The sequence below is a fragment of the Mustela nigripes genome, chromosome 1 (genome assembly GCF_022355385.1).
Source record: "Mustela nigripes isolate SB6536 chromosome 1, MUSNIG.SB6536, whole genome shotgun sequence".
Taxonomy (NCBI): Eukaryota; Metazoa; Chordata; class Mammalia; order Carnivora; family Mustelidae; genus Mustela; species Mustela nigripes.
Window position 1 is genome coordinate 244812152 of NC_081557.1, and position 20771 is coordinate 244832922.

At 34.4% G+C, this 20771-nt stretch overlaps 1 protein-coding gene across 25 annotated transcripts in view; it reads left to right on the forward strand.

The window, feature by feature from the left end:
• FIP1L1 (factor interacting with PAPOLA and CPSF1) overlaps positions 1–20771 on the forward strand; it is a 75819-nt gene that overhangs the window by 20862 nt on the left and 34186 nt on the right. For 9 of the 25 annotated variants that reach the window (XM_059384004.1, XM_059384015.1, XM_059384063.1 and 6 more), the window contains one exon: positions 5279–5388. In XM_059384004.1, coding sequence (XP_059239987.1) covers positions 5279–5388 — 110 coding nt within the window. Of the gene's footprint in view, positions 1–5278; positions 5389–11790; positions 11899–20771 lie in introns of all 25 variants that reach the window. The other 16 variants (XM_059383984.1, XM_059383997.1, XM_059384000.1 and 13 more) reach the window with 3 other exon arrangements.

A 20771-nucleotide genomic window follows, 5' to 3' on the forward strand; every position in this document is an offset into this window, starting at 1 on the left:
CTAATGTGCACAGCACTGTACCAGATTCTGTAGTAAGACCAGGATCTCTGTATTCAGGGAGCTCACGATCTGAGTGATGTATATATAGGAACTAGTCATGTTATATTTTGAGAATTGTTAGTGCTGTTACTAAAGTGCAGTAGGGAGTTCAGAAGATAAAGTAGGTTATCCTAATGTGCAGAGTCCAGAAGGATTCAGACATGCTAACTGAAAGACAGTGAGTTTTCATTAGTAGAAAAGAGGTAGAAGGAGCAATATGAACAAAACCAGATAGCAGGAAAGGAGAGTTGGGACAGATGAGAGATACTAGAGGAGAGAAGCCTGGAAATGGTAGATGTGGGGCCATGATGGGAAAGACCTTAACCCTAAACTAGCCTATAGACATTTGTATCGGCCATAGGAAGCCATTTGAAAGTTCTTGAGTAGAAGGCTAGGCCTGAGCAGACTTGATTTTTAGAAAACTGACAAGTGCTCTTTAGAAGGGTAGGCTTTAGAATATAAGGAAGAGAAAGGGAAGTAAAACCAGATAAAGAGCTGTTGCAGCACTGTGGGGATGAAAGGAATGAGGAACCCATCTTAAGCTATTTAATGGAAAAAGGAACAGATTGAAGAGTTGTGATTTAAGTTCTTGTCATGTCTGCTCCAAGTATACTTTTTAAACTCCTTAATCAACTGAGAGACAAGCCACCTACCAGCCTCTCTAAAATAACCTTTTTTTTTTTTTTTTTTTACTTTTTGTTAAGTAAATTTTCAAACATACTAACCAGTAGATAAAATAATAAAAATGAACCCCTGTGTGTTTACTATAATGCCTCAATGATTGTGTACATTTTGACATCCCAGTAGTTTTCTATATACTTAAATAGAAATAAGGGGTTTTTTGTTTTGTTTTGTTTTTGTTTTTGTTTTTAGTGAAATGAAAGGAGATGCAGTTTAATAGGTTTAAAAATAAAAATCACCTATTTGGATGCAAAAACAATTGTGTAATTATATAATTTGGAGGGAGGGGCAAGGAAAGAGTGACTAGTGGGAAGGGGTAACGTGTAAGAAAAAATTGACCCACAACCTTCTGTGAAAATATTTTTATGTCTATATTTGAACACAAATGCATAGATGATTTTGTTTTCCCCCGTGGATGAGTAGAAGCTTTGTCACTATGTTTTGAAATTTCACAACCGTGTGTCTTGGTCTATTATCTATTGTACCAAGCATTCACTTATACTCTCTTAATCTGGGAGCACATATCCTCCCATTTCTGGGGGATTTTCCTCTGTAATGTTTTTACTTTTTCTCTGCTTTTTAATGTCTTTTGGACCTCCAATTCACATATTGGATCTCTTATGCTAGTCCTTCAATTTTCTTTTCTGTCATATTTTCTACCTGTTTGTCTTCTGTTGTCTGGGAGATTCCTTCGGCCTTAAAACTCTTCTATTCATTTTTTCATTTCTGTGGTTATATTGTGAATATCCAAGAAGGTTTTTCTTTGGTATTTAACAGTAGCATCCTATTGTTCATGCATGCAGTATTGGAGTATTTTTTTTTTCTCATCAGTCTCTCAGAAGATATTTTTATTAATGATAGATTGTTCATTTCGTTTCAATTTTATTTTCTTGCATAGTCTGTTTGTTGTTTTGGCTTCTGACTGACTCTCCTTGAATGTTTGTTGATCCTTGGCCATAGGGGAATGGGCCTCTAAAAAGGTGATTGGAAACTCTGAATATAAATGAAATTTGATATGGTTTTTATTGTAGAGCTGAGCTTTTAACAGTTCCACGTGTCCGTGTCATTGGGTTACTTTGTTTTTTCTTTTTGCGGCGATTTGATTTTTCAGGGAACAGATTCCAGTGGCCTGCTTAGAGAGTTTATACTTGGGTGATTCAAATGTTCTGGTAACTAGAGTTGTCAATTCCTGAACCTTTTGGGGTCCTGCCATGAAAATAATAGTATCTTTGTTTTCTTGTTGCTGACTTGCGATTCAGGTTCTTTGGTTTGCTCAATAAGTTACTGTTTTTTAATATGCTTTCAGAGTCCCAAATTTTATTGCTTTGTCAGTCTTTTTGTTTTTGTGGGTTGAAACAAAATAATAATTTATGTGGTTTGCTACTTTTCCTTTTCTTACCTTAACATTATGTGGCAAATGTTTTCCTAGCTTATTAAAGTTTTTTGATAAATAACATTTTAAGTAGTTGCCTAATGTATTATTTGGGTGTACCACACTTAAATTTCTTTTTAGGCATTATTTTGTTTGTAAGGTTAACCTTTTATAAATAATGCTATGAAGGGCAGCTAAAGGAAATTTCACAAACTAAGTTTTGGTACCATTGGTAGCATAAGTTGGGTAAATATTTAGTTTCTCAAGGTTACAAACTTCATTCAGCTTTTGTTTGGTTATGTAAGACCTGACATGATTTTGCTTTTAGGAAATCTGTCATGGTGGGGCACCTTGGTGGCTCAGTCGATTAAGTGTCTGCCTTTGGCTCAGGATATGATGCTGGGGTCCTAGGACTGAGCCACACATCGGGCTCACTGTTCATCAGAGAGCCTGCTTCTCCCTCTCCCTCTACCTGCTGCTCCTCCTGCTTGTGCTCATGCTCTCTCTGACAAATAAATAAAATGTTTAAAAAAAAAAAATCGGTTGTGGTACCTTATAGTTACTTCTCAAAATTCTAGATTATGTTTAAAAAAAAAAAGTCTCATTCTGGTTAAACAGGTTTTGAGTCTGTAATTCTGAGTGTTAACATCTGAAGACAAGTGAATGCAAGTTGATTAGGAGAGTTGCTAAAATGGCGAGATTTTCATAATTAGATTTTACAAAAAAATTAAGGAGAAAAGAAATTATACGTTTAAAATTGTGCTGTGTTTTCCTGATGGATTTTCTTGCTTTCCCCCTATTAAAAATAACTTTTCATTTGTGCTCTCTTCTCTCTCTCTTTTCCTCCTTATGCTTCTCTTCCTCAGCTCTTCTCCCTTTCCCCTTCCCAGTTTTTAATTGAGTGTTGACTATGCCAGGAAGCATCTCAGGCTTAAGTAGGGAGAGGAGGTGAGCATTATAGCCCTCGACTTTGTAATCTTAGTTTTCCTGAACTAAGAGGAAAAGTAGTCATTAATTAGATAACTGGGCCAAAAAATTATATAGCTTTAAACTCTTATCTTAAATCCTATGAAAGACTTTGATGTGACATTTAAGCTGAGTCCCAAATTCAATCAAATAAAATATATATATTGAGCAATTATTGCATGCCTGGCACTGATTTTAGGTACTTGGGATACAGATTTGAATAAAAAAAATTTTGAGCCTTAATTATATGAAGACTTATTTCAGTGTAAATACTTGTAGGCCATGATAAATTTTTTATCAGAAAAAAGGTTTTATTCTGTTTGCATTAGGAAGCCATTGGGGAATTTTGAGCAGGGGAGAGACATGAGTTGATTTACACTTTTACTAAGATTGCTTGGCTATATACAGAGGATGGGTTTTCCAGAGGTAACACTAAAGCCAAAAATTTAGCAGAACAGTTTAGAAGTGGTAGTAGATATAACCTGGGTTTTCAGTGTGGATATAAAGTTGATGTAGGATAGTCATCTGTTGGATAATTGTTGGGATTTCTTTTTTTTTTTTTTTTTTTCCTTAAGCAGTTTAGTAGATGATGGTGCTCTTTACTTATGGGGAAGACTTGGATAGGATCAGTTTGAGGGATCATCTGTGGAAAATCAGTAGCTTTGTTTAGGCCACGGTAAGGTTGACTTGCTTATTAGGTACGTAAGACATTGGATATAAACTACTGAAGCTCAGCACAGTTGAGATCGTACTGTCAACTCTCAATATTCCAGACATTTGCAGGAAGAATATTGCATTTCTTTTTCTGTGTTCTCGTAGCATCTTTTATCCCACAGTTACTTTTCTTCCTAGCATTTATTGTATTGCTCTGATAGTTGGTGTGTCTTGTCGCATGGTCTGAGATTTTGTTGTATTTCTCTCTCTAGTCTCAGCTTCTATTAATATTTAATGTTCGATGAGTGAACCATGTTTATTTTCCCTGTCATCACGTTCTGTCAATTTACCTTTCAAGTGTTTATCAGATCTATTTCTTACCGTCTATCCTCATTTTCTTAGTGCTAATCCTCTGTTTTCCTTCACTGGGATCTGGGCCTTTTAAGTGAATTTTTTTTAAGGAGTAGTGCTCTATCTAAAATGTCAATTTGGAGCCTTAATTATATGAAGACTCCATTAGGGATTGGGTTCAGCAGTACTAATGAGAGATCTGACTTTACTGGCTCAAATATATTATTTTTCTCTCACAGTGATTATGTGAGAAGTAGATGGTTTCTGGAATTCAGTCAGTGATTTGAATGTAACAGAGTCAAGGTGTCTGAGATTTTCTTGGCCTTTGCCTTATGATGAAAGAGAATGTTCCTGAATTTAGATTGAACAGTAGAATATAAGTAGGACGTAAAATATGGTGATATGGTGTGATATTATTCAAGTGCTGGGCAACTTAGCTTAAATTTAATAAATTAATGATGATTTAAAATCAGAAGGTGAGTATAAAAGCAAAGGGCACAAAGAATAATTTCACCAGTGTAAAGGAGTAGGACTGGACCATTCTGAAAAGCTCTGCTAGGAGCAGAAAGGCTGGCTAAACCTGGGAGAAAATATAGAGTAAGTAGATAACTGTTTGAAGATGAATATAAAGAGGGCAAAGAGGTTATTAAGGAGACCGATTACTACCTTCAAGCTTCTAGATGTACTTACGGACAGGACGGTGGTACTGTTCATAATGAGGGGGGAATGTATGGAAGCACAGGAATAGATTATTGATATTCATGTTGGAGCAAATCACAGTCTGAGTAGAAAATGGTCTGAATGGCTAAAATGGCTATTGGTAGTTTTTTTTGAATAGTAGCAAACATAAAAGGGGAAAATTCTTCAAGGCCTTTCTTGAACTCTGAAACATGGAGTCATAACCAAGTATCTTGGACTTAGCTGTGATGATTTAAGGGAATTTATGAAAGGACTAAAGAGTTATAGCTTATTGGACTTTTAAGTGACATTATTAGTATGAACTTTCTTAATAGTTGGGAACATTTTGATCCCCTAATCCATCTTTGGTGCCTTTCGCCTAGTGCTGTTCTAAAATAGGGTAATTTTATTTAATATTCAGCAACAAAACTTTCTTCATGTTTAAATTCAAATCAGATGTTACAAATTTATTTTAACATGTTTAGTATAGTATGTTTGAGTGTTCTATTAAATAAGCTAATAACCCTTTTTTTTAAGGTACAGCAGGGAAGAACTGGAAATTCAGAGAAGGAAGCAGCACTTCCATCTACAAAAGCTGAGTTTACTTCTCCTCCTTCTTTGTTCAAGACTGGACTCCCACCAAGCAGGTTAGTTAGACAATTATAACTCCTATTACTGAAGGCATTGGTACCTTCATCTTGTATTAGTGCTATAAAAGTGCTTAATGTTCTGCAAAAAAAACGGAACATTCCATGTTGTTTTAATACAAAATGAATTCTCTGTGAAAAACTCTTCTGGGTGCCTTCCCATTAAAAAAAATCTAGGTAAGCAATAAATGAAGCATGGTATATAGTTACATGTATATCAAAAAGATAATCTTACATTTAGGAGAGATGGTGATGACAACAATCTTACTGTTTTCTGTGCTTATTATTATTCTTACATTAAGAATTATTGGACTTTCTAAGTCTAGATCTATTGAATTTAATATATTTCACTAACTTTAATAAAAGATTGTATAGATTTGAGCCTGGGCAATCTTTCAGATTAAAACCATTTTCTTTTCTTTCTTTGGTTTTGATAATACCTAACTTTGAGTTCCACAAGGTACCAATTTTAAGAGGCAGATGTGCTGGCAAATGGTTAGCCTGTTATTAGGAAAATGGTAAAGGGTAAGCTAAAAGTAGGGAAGTTGGATGTTAGCAGATTAATTTTGAGTTAGATAAAGATGACTTTATCAATTATTCCTCTGGGCCAGAAACAAGTCAGTAACCCAACTGTTACTAGTTCTCAGCCAGATCATTTACCTTTTGTGGTATTTGCTTAAGTTTATTTTATAGTTTTCTTATTCCGCAATTTTGAATTGCTGTAAAGGATAATATTTCATAATATACAAATGCAGGAAGAGACAGTATAGGAACGTACGGTTTAGCCCTAAGATGAAGATTCTTGAAACTTTCAGCCAGAATTAAATGTCACAAAGTCATCTTGGATTTTTGACTGTCTCTTCCCATCCTAACAATTACTAGTCATGGTCATCTCCATATATTATTTAAACTAAATGAAACCTCATCAAATGTTTGGCTAAGAAGATATGATAGTGGAGGAATACTGATCCTTTTAATATGTAGTCTTTTTTTTTTTTTTTTTTTTTTTTTAAAATGTTTTTTTTTTTTTTTTTTTTTTTTTTGTATAAAGAGGTTACTTTCATTCATTCAGTTTATCATGTTCTGCAGTATAGAATGAAGTGAAGAGCTTCGACTCTGGAACTAGACTTCTGGGGTTGCAGTTCTGGCTATGTTACATACTAGCTGTGTGTCCTTGAGCACATCCCCAAATCATCTTCTTTCATTTCCTGATCTGTAAAATGTAGTAATAATCATCCATCCCTCACAGGGTAGTTATGTATGTTAAATGATTTAATTTATGTGAAATATTTTATAACAGTAGTACGTACATAGATAATACTCTATAGATATTTGCTAATTAAACTATTTAAAAATCAGTAGCAGCTTTTCTTTAATTTTGCCTGCCCCCTCCTTTTTTGTTTGTTTTTTGGTTTTTGTTTTAAAAAAACAAAAACAAAACAAAACAAAACCCTTAGGCCAGGTTATATAGGGCATTGTACCATATAAGGAATTTGGCTTTTCTTGTAAGTGAAATAAAAGGGGTGTCACTGTCAGTCTATGTAGAGGAATGAAATAATCTACCGTAGGTTTTTAAAGTCTTGATTGCTTTATTAAAATCAGACTGCAGAGAGGTGAGGGAGAAACTGGGAGACCAGTTAGGAGGTTGTAACAGTTACCTTAGGCAAGAGATCACTTGGACCAAAGTGCTTCTGGTGCAGATGGTGAGGATCTTTTACATCTGAGAGAGAAGAGACTGCAGGAGGAGGGCTTTTCAGGGCGGAAAAGACCAAGAATTTGGTTTAGGACATAGTGAAATTGAGATGTCTGTCAGACCTGTAAGTGGAAAATTTGCATAGGAAGGGGATATATGGATCTGGAGTTGAGCAGAAAGGTATGGGCTGGGGATAGAAATTTGGGACTGATCAGTGTTTAAGTAGTATTTAAATGAAGTAGTAGAAGTGAATTCGATTATTAAGGAGATAAGTAGTGATAGAGAAGTGGCAAGAGGGACAGAGCCTTCGGGTGCTTCCTTCAAGGTCAGAAAAATAAGGATGAAGAGAAGGAGGAGATCCATAGAAAAGAATGACTACTGACATAGGAAGAACACCCAGTGTAGGTCTTTAAAAAGATGTATTTCGAAGTAGAGGAACAGTTAACTATCAGATAATACTGATAGGTAAGAAGAAGAGATCTGAGAATGACTTTTAGATTTATTTACTTATTTTTAAGATTTTTTTTAAAGTAATTTCTGTACCCAACATGGGGCTTGAACTCATAACCCTAAGATCAATAGTCATATGCTCTGCTGACTGAACCATCCAGGTGCCCTGAGTTGGATTTTAAAATGTAAAGGTTGCTGGTGATCCTAACCAGGATCATTTTTAGTGGGATAAGGTGAAGTTTGAAAAAAAGACTTTTTGGAATGAATTCAAGAGAGAATGGAAGGAAAGGAATTAGAATAAGAACATATGGACAACTTTTTTGAGGATTTTTTTTTCTTTTGAGGGAGCAAAGAAATAGTATCTGAAGGGAAATGTGGGATCAGGGGATGTTTTTTCTAAAATGTTAGAAATTACAGTATGTTTATAGATTTAGGAGAATGAATTACTACAGGGTGTATTGATAATTCAAGAAGGAAGAAAGAACAGTTGTGAGAACAATGTCTTTAAGAAAGTCAGAGGGACAGGATGTAATATGCAAGGCTGTGGGGTTAGTTTTAAGAAGGAGATGAATGGTTCACTCATAGTAACAGGAGAGAAGATGGGACATGGTGAAGGGTGATGGGTAAGAGAATACTGCTGGAAGCAACTGAAACCTCTCTTCTCTTGGCCTCAGTTTTTCCCAGCACAAAGGATACAGACTTATTGGTGAACATGAGGACGTGTGGAAGTGGGTGTTGAATATTTGAGGAGAGAAGAGAAATTCTGAAATAGTCATTTAGAGGTGTGTGAGTGAACCAGGGGAAAGAAGTAGGATTGCTAGGCACCACGTGGAGGGAAATGTACCACCAAGAGAAGTCTTTTTTTTTTCCCCCCAACATGGGAAATATTACAGCATTTTTTTATATTGATGGAAATGAATTAGTAGAGTGAAAAATTGACACAGAGAGGGAAACAGTATATTACCACCTTTTCTGGACGTTAATGGCTGTGGGTTTAAAATGACACCAGTCAGCTTGCTTGGGTGTGTTTCTCTCGCCCTTGTCAGGTGTTCATATGTTCATGAAGATAAGCTAGAGCTGGATTTAACAGAGGTTACATTTATACCAGGCAAATATGACAAAGGGGCAAGAAAGGTGAGAGGGGCCTGGAAGTGATTAAAATGATGGATGACTGTGGATTAAAGGAGAGATGGAGATTACTAGAAGCCAGGAGACAGTAAAAAGGAAGTAAAGAAATGATAGAAACGTTAACACTTCTATCACCAGTGCCAAAAAAGTGGGTAATTGCCACCACAACCTATATAGAAACATACCTAACATGTCAGTATTGTCACTTTTTGATACACAGAACAGTACTCATTGCTCATTAGGAAAGTCGTTTTCTGGGTTCATTGTGAAGCATTTCCCTAAATAAATATATGTGTTTTTTTCTGTTTTAGTCTTTGTATTTGAGAGACATGCGTTAAAGTGAAATTTTTTGACTTTAGGGAGAAAACAGGAATGTCACTTAAGACATAATAGAGACTATACAACAAATAGTAATGAGCTATACTACTGACCTTACCACTGTATTACCTTTGTTAAAAATCTTAGATTGCCTTATTAATGTGTAGGTGACTGTTGGTATGTTTGCACAGAACTGTTTTTATTGGTTCTTTGTACTTAATAGGTAGAAATGCTAGGTTTCTAACATTCTGTATTGCCCAGCAAAATGGCATACTTACGTAAATTGTTAATATTTAATATATCAGAATGTTTTGCTTAATCTTTAAAAGTTTTCGTGTATGTCAAGAAGTACAGCTTGATAAATTTTCACAAGCTGAACACTCACTTATTGTTCATCCAGTTCTCCACTTGTTAACATTTGGCCATACTTGCTTTATAATTTTCCCAAAATATTTTCCTTTTTGAACCACTTATTAATTTTGAACATCATACCCCATCAACCTCTAAATACTTCAGAATGTAAGAACAAGCACACTCTGTTATGTAATCCTAGGACATAGTTATCAAAGTGAGAAAATCTAATAATGAGCCAGTATATTAATATGCAAACCATAAATTTAGCTAATTATTTCAATAATGTCTTTCATGGAAGTTCTTATCTTGATTTAAGATTCAGTCCAGGATCATCCACTATAATTAAGTCTTTTTTCTCTTTATTCTTTAATCTGAGGCAGTTTCTCAGACCTTCTTTGTATTTGTTGATTAGATTTTGATGAGTACAGTCCAGTTGTTTTGTAAATCATCCTTGAGTCTGAGTTTGCCTGATGTTTCCTCTTTATTGGATTCAGGTTTTGCTTTTTAGGCAGGAAACCGCATAAGGGATGTTATGTCCTCAGTGCATCAGCCTGGAGGTACATGATGTCATTTTGCCCCATTATTAGTGATGAGAGCTTTAATCATTTCGTTGTGATGGTGTTCTTTGGGATTCTGCACTGCAAAGTTACTATTTTTGCTCTTTGTATTTAGTAATAATCTGTGAGGAGATGTATCTATCCTATTTCTTTTTAAACTTCCCCCAAATTCTAGTATCCATTGATGAGTTTTGCTTTCTCCCATTATACTGTAATGGCTGTAAAATAGTGATTATCTAAATATTATTTTTCTTATATTTATTAGTTGACATTCTCCTTTAAAAATGAGCTTTCCCACCTCCACTTACTTATCAACTAGACTCACTAGTTTTTATTTTATGTGTGAGAGAATGTGTTTGTATGATTTATTTGTATATGTAAGCTTACATATACTGTAATTCATATTGAAGCTCCAATTAGTCCAGACTTGCTGTCGCAGACTCTTCAGAGTGGTTCCTGTGACCTTTTGATTTTTACCCATCTTTTCTTTTTTTTTTTTTTTTTTTTTTTTGAGGATTTTTTTACTTTCTAGCTTTACCAGATGTTCCAGGTTTATCTTGTGCTTTCTCTGCCCCCTCCCTGGAAACAACCATTTCTTGAAAGCACCTTAATGCCTTTTAGTGGGAAATGATGATTAGAAACCAAGGTGTTAGCACCAGGTATGCTCATTGGTGCTGGAGTGTCATGGTTTCTAGACTTTTTCAGCTGGGAGAATAAATAATGTATAATTTTAATCATGCAGTCATCATGTGTCTTTTATTTCACATTTCACACCACAGGTTTCTACTTCCCTTTCGTTTTTTCCATCTTTCAGCTTTTACTGTTTTACTGCATTGAGAACCTAGTTCCCACCAGCTTCATTGTTTGTTCTTACTTTAATCCTAAAATACAGACAGAGTAGATTAGGACTTCACCTGCCTTTATAAAAACCAAATCTATTAAGTAGATTTCAAGATTTCTTTGGAATTCTTTTTTTCTTTTTCTTTTTTTTTTTTTTTCCAGGCTGAGGGTATATAGTTAAAATTTCCTTCAGAGTGGTTGTATTAATCATTTAAAGTATAATTTGATCCATTGTTTCTGTTTGTATTCAGCTTTTCTTTTCCTCCATTTTATTGATTTATTTTTTGCATATATAAGGAGTTCCAGGCATACTCAGATTTGTCACTTTCGCCAATTTCTTTCACTCCTGTTAATAATTAACTTCATTTCATCTAGTTTCTGATTTATTCTTCCTGTGTTTCTTTTTACGTAAATAAGCAGATACATAAACATACATATTTTTCCTATAGAAAATTTTTCCTTAAAAGAGTGTCTTACGAGTCCTTTAAAGGACTGGCAAGAGTGTAAATCCTGAACTTTTTATGGAATATGTCATTATGGGTAAAATTAACTTTCAATTTTTATTTTGAATTATTTTGAAATGGAATTTTTATGAAATATATAAACTGTAGGTTTTTATAAAACACATCAGAGTGTTACTGTTATCTGGTACACTATTTGTACCTGTTATTGAAAGAACATAGGGAAAGAAAAACCAAAGTTTTGAGTAAGGTTTTGTGGAACCACAGAAGTTAATGTTGTTCATAAAAGCACAGAAAGTTATTTCTTGATAAATATATTATAACCTGACAAGCCCTTGGTTCTTATTTTGCATTTTGACATCATATTATTTTGAAAAATATTTCTAAAAATATTCTAGAGTTAATAAAATGTTGATAGCACATTTATATTTAAATACCTGTTAGCAGTTTTAGTACCACAGAGCCTTGGACAGAGTGCTACAATAGGAACATGCTAAAGGACTTTAGACAAAGCATGTCAAAGGAAAGAAAAAAAAGATAGAACAAGGGGGGTCAGAGACAACAATATGTAAGAAAAAACATAGAAAATTTATCTCACCAGAAACAGCACCTCTTCTCAGTCTCAGACAAGTACTGCCTCCAGAAAAGCCAATTCCAGCGTTGGAAAGTGGCAGGACCGGTATGGGAGGGCCGAATCACCTGACCTAAGGTAAGGCTGTTTTTAAACATTGGCTATGCCCTGATGTTTAGATCATCAGTTTTGTTTTGTCTAGTAATAAGATAATAATTCTTGATTAGATTGTACCATATTTTTACCCCCTCAATTATGCTTTTTCGTTATAGAAATTGAGGGTTTTAAAAAAATCAGGAGTCAGGCCCTGTCACCTCACTCCTTGCTTGTCATCTCTCTGGCTTTTTATACTGCATTATAAATTGCATGGAACCATGCTAATGGGACCTCAGTAAGTGTTTTTTTCTCCCTACTACTGCAGATTTAATTCTTCTTTCTCATATCACACCCTATTAAATCCCTGGGTGTTTCTCATTATTTACTGAATAAAATTTAGCCTTCTGAACTGGTATTTAGAACCTGTAAAATTGAACTGCACTGAATCTTTCCAAATGTTTTATAATAACTACAGTGCGTAAAGCAGCCATTTCATTGAGTCTGCCAGCTGTCTTGGGAGGTACCATCACCTTTGTTGTTACTGTGCTTTTACTCCTGATACCCCTCTGCAGAATTCTGGTTTGTGTTCTAAATCTTAGAGTTAGGAAGTATGCAGCCTTGGATGGGAACTATATACTCTCTGAGCCTATAACATGGGAATAATAATTTCTGCCCCAAGGGATGTAGTGAGAAGCAGATGTGTTAGATATAATAGTACATTGCAAATAATAATAATAATAATAATAATAATAATAATAATGAGTCTGAGCAATTAACAGTTTGCTTGACTTGGAAATGCAGACTTACTCACCTCCCTAGTTTGCCATTTAAAGTTTTAAACAATGATGGTATGGAAGTGGTATTTTGTTTGTGTTCATTATAGCATTTTAAGCTTTCTTCCTGGGCAGGTTTATGCTATATTAATGTTCTTTTAAATATTTTCCATATAGGTATGTATGTTATGATCAGATACCTTTGATCCTAACAACTAAAAGAAAAGCAAAGAGAGGAAACACTATCAGAATTTTATTTTCTTATATTTCCTTTTCTTTGGGGTCTTTATTATATGTTCTCCGTGAATAGTCAGAATTTTAGTCCACTTGACTCTGATAGAATCTCTTGTTAGGAGAGAATAAGCTTAGTCATTCTCAAAAGTGGCTATTCATCTCAAAGTCAAAAATACCTTGACTTTCTAAAGAATATCCAAACTAGAAGTATAGTAATTGTGCAGAGAGAAATATATTATTATATTCCTAGAATAGTTTCCATGGCATGTGTGCTTTAACAGGGTATAGAATGAAAATTTGCATATCTTACATTTTAAAAGTATACCCATTGATATTTTTCGTATTATTACGTGATATTGATCTTAGTTTTTAAAACTAAAATTCTTGAAGTACCAGTAGAAATTTCAAGAGTTATTTTAAATAGTTAGATCTGATAAGTGTGGAGAGTGAATGTGAATCTTTCCACATTTAATAGTTCACATTTCCCATTTAATATTTCTGTGAAACCCCAGAGTTTAACATGAGTGCTAATAATATAATTTCTGTATAATATTTAACTTAGTTATTACAACATAAGTGCATAGAGAAACTCAGATTTACATTTAACCAGGCCAGCAGTTCTGAACAGCCTATTTATTGATCCCCAAAGGGCCAGACGATAAGAGCTTTCATTTTCTTTGTTCTATTGTGGAGATGAATCAGTAGCCATTCTGTAGATAAAAAATAACTACCTTCTTAAACTTACAGCAGTTTCATGGCACAAGTCCTGGATTTGAACATTAAGTTTGGTTTTGTGCCTGTGTGAATTTAAGATAGTTTCCTAAAATCTCTGGGCCTCTTTTTCTACATTTTTAACATGATAGGCTGGACTGTGTTATCAGGAAGGCCCTTTTAATCATGAAATTCTTTATTTTCTGCCTATTCCCTGTTATACATGGAAGAGGAGATCTGAGAAAGTAGAGAATTTGCCCAGATTTGTGGCTGATAGAGGCAAAAAGTCAGGGCTAGAATTCCTGGCTTTCTGCCTTTTAGTACCTGCAGGTAAAGCAGGTTGATTTTCATAAGCAAAGGCATAGAAATACTTAAATCACTAATTTTTTTTTTAAGATTTTATTTATTTATTTGACAGAGAGAGATCACAAGTAGGCAGAGAGGCAGGCAGAGAGAGAGGAAGGGAAGCAGGCCCCCTGCTGAACAGAAAGCCCGATGCGGGACTCGATTCCAGGACCCTGGGATCATGACCTGAGTCGAAGGCAGCGGCTTAACCCACTGAGCCACCCAGGCGCCCCTTAAATCACTAATTTTTAATACAATTTAAAACTTTATGTATATTTTCTTTTGCCACTGTTTCAATATCTGAAATTTCTTTTTATATCAATCATTAGACAATTTTTTACTTAAAATAGTTGTGCTTTCGATACAATAGTTTATTTCTTGAAGTAAGATAATTAGTTTACAGAGAAGGTATTAGTTCTTATAACTGAAAATGATACATGTCAAAGTTGATACTATTACTCCCCCACTCCCTACCCCTTAAAAAAGGTGCTTTGGAAATACAGAAAGCTCCCATTCTGACTTTGTGATTAGTCTCAGGGAATGTACATAGTAGAAATTTAACACTATTTTCAGTATGTATTTTGTGCTTTTGAAAAATTCAAAAGAAGAAAAATTTAAGTAAAAGCTATTCTCCTTTTGGGTGGTGTATGTGTATGTATATATGTGGACACACACCCTTAATAAAAACTGAGATGCTGGCTCCTATAGTTAACATACTGAGAAATGTAGGGATATTTTTGAAACATGGCTTATATCTCTTTGTAAAGAGCAATTAAACAGTGGTTGTGATCCTATAGCTTATTTGGAGACTCAGACTTCTTATCTCATGTGTGTTCCTATTAATTTATGTAATGTGGTCTTCTTCCAACTTTGGTTAATAGCACTCTTCAAGCTAACTAGATGTATATAGCAAGGACATGTTATTGGTATGAGTTTGTTTTATAAATTCAGATTTGTGACATTAAGCCAATTAGTAAGAAGAATAAAGCAGTTTTAATGAACACAGAAAATTGTAATTAGCAATATTGATGACTGCTGTAATCTTATCCTAATGTGCAGTTTATTTGTGTGTTCTGTTTCCATTTTATAATATCAGATTTTGTCAGGTAGTTTCAAATTATAGGTTGTCTTACTAATAATTGTCTTATTAACAATGTCTTGTTTTTTAATATTAATGCTTTTTTAACTGAGACTCTTGAAAGGAACAGTAAAAATTGCTTAATGTAGAATCACTAAAATATTTAAACCTGCTTTTGTATTTCTTATAACAGACGTAAAACGTACAGTAAAACTGGATGTTAAGTGGACATTCAGTCTCAGATTGGCTTCTTCACTTGTTCTTGCAGTACAACTTATGTCTTGATAAAATAATATACTGAAAAGGTGTACATGTACCTTCATGTCATTTGAGCACTTATGACTGAGCATGCGGTATTACGTACCTTGTAAGAATTTACATGGTTGGACATTTGAAGGCCTTTATTTTAAAAGATTCTCTGTACAGTGATATCTTTTCCAAATTTAAAAAATGAAATTAAACATAAATATGGCAAGTAAACCTTTATTTCAAGCTCTGCACAAAAGTGAGTAAATTTGGCTTCTCTAATGAACATGTTAATGAGCCCAATTTTAGCATAGATCACCTTTAAACCTTCAGGGTTTTGTGTTTGTTTTTAGGACATGTTATAAAAGTAACAACATTTTAAAAATTCAGAAGTTAGCATCAGAAACCCCAGAAGTTAGCATCAGAAACATTTTGTAGATGTAGACTTTGGAGTTAGACCTGAGCCTGAATCTTGGTACTGGCACTTTACTTCACAAATGAGCCTTTTTCTGTTATCTGTGAAAATGAAACTAATTGGACTTAAACCAAGTACTCATGGATTAAATGGCTTCTATGGCTGCAGAAGCACCTATTGCAGGGTACCTAATAAGTGTTAGTTCCCTTGGGATCTCTGCTCCCACCACAGTCTCTTTAATGGTAGTAGTGATAGACAATACATGACATACTCTGAAAGCAGTTTTAAATTCTGTGATTTTTATTTTGTACATACATTATTTTTTAAGATAGCATTTTTGATTCATTCTCACAGATTTAGAAATCCTCAAGGATTTAGATCCTGAAGGATTTATCCTTTGATAAATCCTCAAGGATTTTAGTATTTCTAAAAATAGAATACATTAAGATTTCTTTATAAACTATATATTGTAGGAAAATTATTCTTGTGCTTTTGAAGTTAAAAGAAAAAGTATAGAGGCAGTACTATGTGACTCCACAAAACTCAAAATATCAGTATAATATATATGCAACGAAGGACAGCCTTACCTTAATTATCGGGCCTTGGTAGGTATGACTTTTATATTTATTGAGAATTAAGGAGTTAAGTTTTAATTTTTATCAACTACTTTAAATGTTTTTAGAAGAAAATACAATATTAACTGTCTTTCTTGGGCATACCTCTAGTCGTAGTCCTCAACTTTGGCTATGTATTGGAATTACCTGGGAGCTTTAAAAAATTGTGGATGCTTAGGCCCTAGAGACTGAATTAAATAGTCTCTGCGAAATAGTCCACTCTGGACATTGGGGGACATTGGGAGTTTTAAAAAGCCCTTAGATGATTCTGATGTGTAGGAAGCACTGAGAACCACTGATTGAGAGATAGGATTCTGGCTTGGCATAAAGATTATTAATTGTTTATTAATCAAAGGTTTAGTGACCACATTGGAATGTGAGGTAAAAATGAAAGATTTAGTTGGGTGGAACTGATGTTTGCATAGCATTTTACAACCTTATAGAGTCTCATTTTGTGTGAGTCTCATTTGATTTATATTTTCTGCTGCTTTTGGTTGGTAGCCAGTATCAAAGGTGTATCGTGCTGTTCTGTTGCAGACTGGTAGGTAGATAGTATATTTATCAAACTGGAAATTGAAATCCTACACATACTATTTTCCTTACATACTTTCTCTGCTCATCTTCTTTCCTCCATTTAAAATGTACTCCCTCCCCATCTTATGTGGCTAAATCCATTCTACATGTGTTTCAAGGCCTACCTCTTTGCTAAGGTAGCTTAAAAGATGTTGCACCAGTTTCCATGGAGAATTGTTACCAGCATCTATTTAGCTGTATGACCCGAGTTAGACAGTGATACTCCTGGATCTGTCTTCACTTGGGAATATTTAATAGTCCCATCTAGGTTTTTTCCCTAGAGAATGAATCCTTGAACTATTGCTGTTAGTGCATAGTTCTTATTAGGAGCTCTGCTATGAGGGAAAAAAATTCATAGATTTTTTTCAAGGATATGTGATTTATTCATTCTTTTATAATAGTGGTTCTGAACTTTGAAGCAGTAACCCTTTGAAAATTTGCTGCAAACTCTTCTGCCTGAAAAATACATTTATACACATGCATATATTTAAGTTGAGGAATTTCCTGCTCCCTCAGCATCCCATGTATGCTAGTTAAGGTTTCTTGCTCAAAAGTACAGTTAAATCTGTGTGTCTGGGTGGCTCAGTTGGTTAAGTGTCTGCCTTCGGCTCAGGGCATGATCTCAGAGTCCTGGGATTGAGTCTTTTTTTTTTTTTTTTTTAAAGATTTTATTTATTTATTTGACAGAGAGAAATCACAAGTAGATGGAGAGGCAGGCAGAGAGAGAGAGAGGGAAGCAGGCTCTCCGCTGAGCAGAGAGCCCGACGCGGGACTCGATCCCAGGACCCTGAGATCATGACCTGAGCTGAAGGCAGCGGCTTAACCCACTGAGCCATCCACGCGCCCCTGGGATTGAGTCTTGAGTGGGGCTCCCTGCTCATTGGGGAGTCTGCTTTTCCCTCTACCTCTTCCCCAACTCATGCTCTCTCTCAAAAATAAATAAAATCTTAAAAAAAAAGAAAAGAAAAGAAAGTACAGTTAAATCCTTAGAGCAAGTCTTATTCAAGAGGGTATGTACTCGGAAAACATCGTTTTGTTCCACCTGATTAAATTGCTTTTATTGAATTGTGCATTGTTATGCTTCACCCAGTATTGAGCATTTCGAGAAACAGCTCTCTGAAATTCACTTATGTTTTCATTGTAATAGTATTGGAGACTTTGTCCCTATTTCAGTGTTTTTCATAGTGTAAGATGGCAGTCCATTAGTGATGGGTAAGAAATTAGTTTCATGATCTTAACCACCAGATATTTCGTGGTTTTGTATTGTTTTGCTTTTTTGGTGTGATGTTTAATACTAATAAATCATGTTTGATTTTAATGTTACTCTTTCCTTTATAATAAGTGTAAGTGAGTATTGTTTCATGAAACTCAGTTTTTTTATATGTGGGCACTGGATTGCTGTGCAAAATGTGTTTCTTCAATTACTATATTTTGGGATCAGAAGTGTTTGAAAACTATTTTACTCTTTTATATTTTCTCTTAACCTGGACTCAGGAGAAATTCTTTTCTCTTTATTTTCATCTGTAAAATGGGAATGATAGTTGCTACTTCATAAGGTCATGAAGAATGAATTTATATAAAGTCCTTGGAACAGTGCTTTCCTAGCACATAATATGTGCTCAGTAAACACTAGCTATTATTACCAGGAAATGCCATCTTTAGAGCTAATGCTTTGTTTTTATCTTACACACACATTAAAAGACTTGTTATTAATAGTGTCCTTTAGTTTGGCTGTTAAAAAAAAAAAAATGAGAAGCTCAGAGATAAATTTGGGACAAAAGATTAATAGCTAATTCTTTGTCTTCCCTTGGCCCTAATTTTGTCACTTTTAAAGTTTTTGTTGTATCTTTGTAAGCAACTTACATCAGAATCACCAAAGTATGTCCTTTTAATTTAATTCCATTATAATTTCAGAGATATTTTTATATTCATGAAAGGTAGAGGCTCTTGTGGAATCCACCGCCTGTATTAAGCCTGTAGATTAGTGAGACTTCAGATATCCATTGTGGTTAGTTTCTGTCTCTCTTTAGCTTGTTATTGTTCGATATAGAGAGGACAGTCTTGATAACTACATTAGCTATCTGCCTTATTGAAAAAATGTGTAATAAGCAAGTCCAGGTAAACTTGTCCTATGTGGAAACTCAAGGTGCAGTAGATCCTCATAGTGAAGCTCCACTAAATATTTTTATGCATTGAAATAAAAAGTGGTTCATTAAAAATTTTCAGAATAATATGGCTCAACATCATTTTTCATTATGTGGCATCAGAATAACACAGATTGTTACTCATCTCTGTTAAATATTATGTATTTTTTGTTACTTTGGTATATGCTTATGTATCTTGTCCTAAAATATTTCTGAACAAAATGGCAAAGTTCACATTTCTGATTAATTTAAGGTAAATCCTTTTGTGTGGTAAAAATCCCTGGACAAAGAGATGTTATTATTGTGGAAATGTAAGAAATTGCAGTTTTCTGGACTCCTTCTACTGGTGCACATTTTTTTAAGGCTGATTTTCCATGTGTATATTTTTAGAAGCTTATTATTTACCACTTTGAATCTTCAGTGATTAAGTCATTTAAAGCTGAAAAATTAGACTTCCTTAAAATAAACTTTAAGGAATGAGTACTCTCATGTGTCCCAGAATATTTGAAAGCAGAGGTCTTCAGAAATCTTTCATTTGGACACAGACGTTAGACTGTTAGATCTGGATTTAAGTTTTGCTACTTTAACAATTTAGAGAAATTGCAAACCCAGATATATTTGTGAGAATTTGTTCTTGAGGGGAATACATTTTAAAAGATGGAGAGGGGGAGAATGCAGCAATCAGGAAGAGAAAGGAAAAGGAAATAGTAGAGGTAAAGATTTTTATAATGAAGTCTAGGTAGCAATAAAAGATGAGGGAAATTGTGGCCTCAGGATATACACCTATATCTGTCAGGATGTTGGAATCAGAGATGTGTGTGGACATCCAAGAGTTGATGGCATTGGTTTTGATATGAAGTTACAGTGGTCATAGCTATTAATCTTCTAAATTTTAGGGGAAAAATTGGAGCTATATTTGTTTTATGTCTGAGGTATTTGGATTTTTCTCATGTGTGACTGTTAGGATAGTTTCCACCTATATCGAAGGGTATAAGTTAAAAATCACTTTTTCTCTTTGAGTTCATGAGGAAATCTGGGAAGTCCGTGACATGGGCATAAAATCAGAAAAACGTGAACTTTTAAAAAAAATTCTATTAGAATGATATAGAACAGAAGTTGAAAGTGAGCAGGGTGATAAGTAGGAATGAACTGTGTAGTTTAAGACATTTCAAATGCTATTATATACTCTTATAGGGATGTCTTCATTTTGTTTTTGTGAGCATTAAATTATTTATGAGGCTTTTCAAGGTTCACTTGAGGCAGACTTCCACCAGTTCTTGATTTTCAGAAGTCTCAAATGTCTAAAAACCAGTTATCTTGCAAGGAGGGAGCATACATAGCTCAAGGGAAGGCTTTGGAATCAGAAGGATTAAGATTTCAAAGTTAGTTTTGCCATTTAATTATTACTGATGTCAGTGACATCACTGTGAGCCCTAGCTTTAACATCTCTAGCAAGTATACAGTAGTTTGTTAAGTGAAGGCTTATTGTGAGGTTTAGGTATAATGTGTAGACATTCTACAAATAGTCACTGTTACTAGTTGTTGTAAAAACCTATCTGTGGTGACGATGGAAGGAACCATGGTACTTTGGTTTAAAGTTTTTAAAGTCAGAACTGTTCAGAACTAAAACAGAAATGAAGACAAATTGATCTAATTTGCATCCATTTTTCATGCTTCTTCCTTCAAGTGACTTCTGGATATTGTTAAGCATATATACTTTAATAAAATCCTTAACTACTGACTTAACAGTATTTTTTAAAATTTAACTTACTGGCCTCTCCT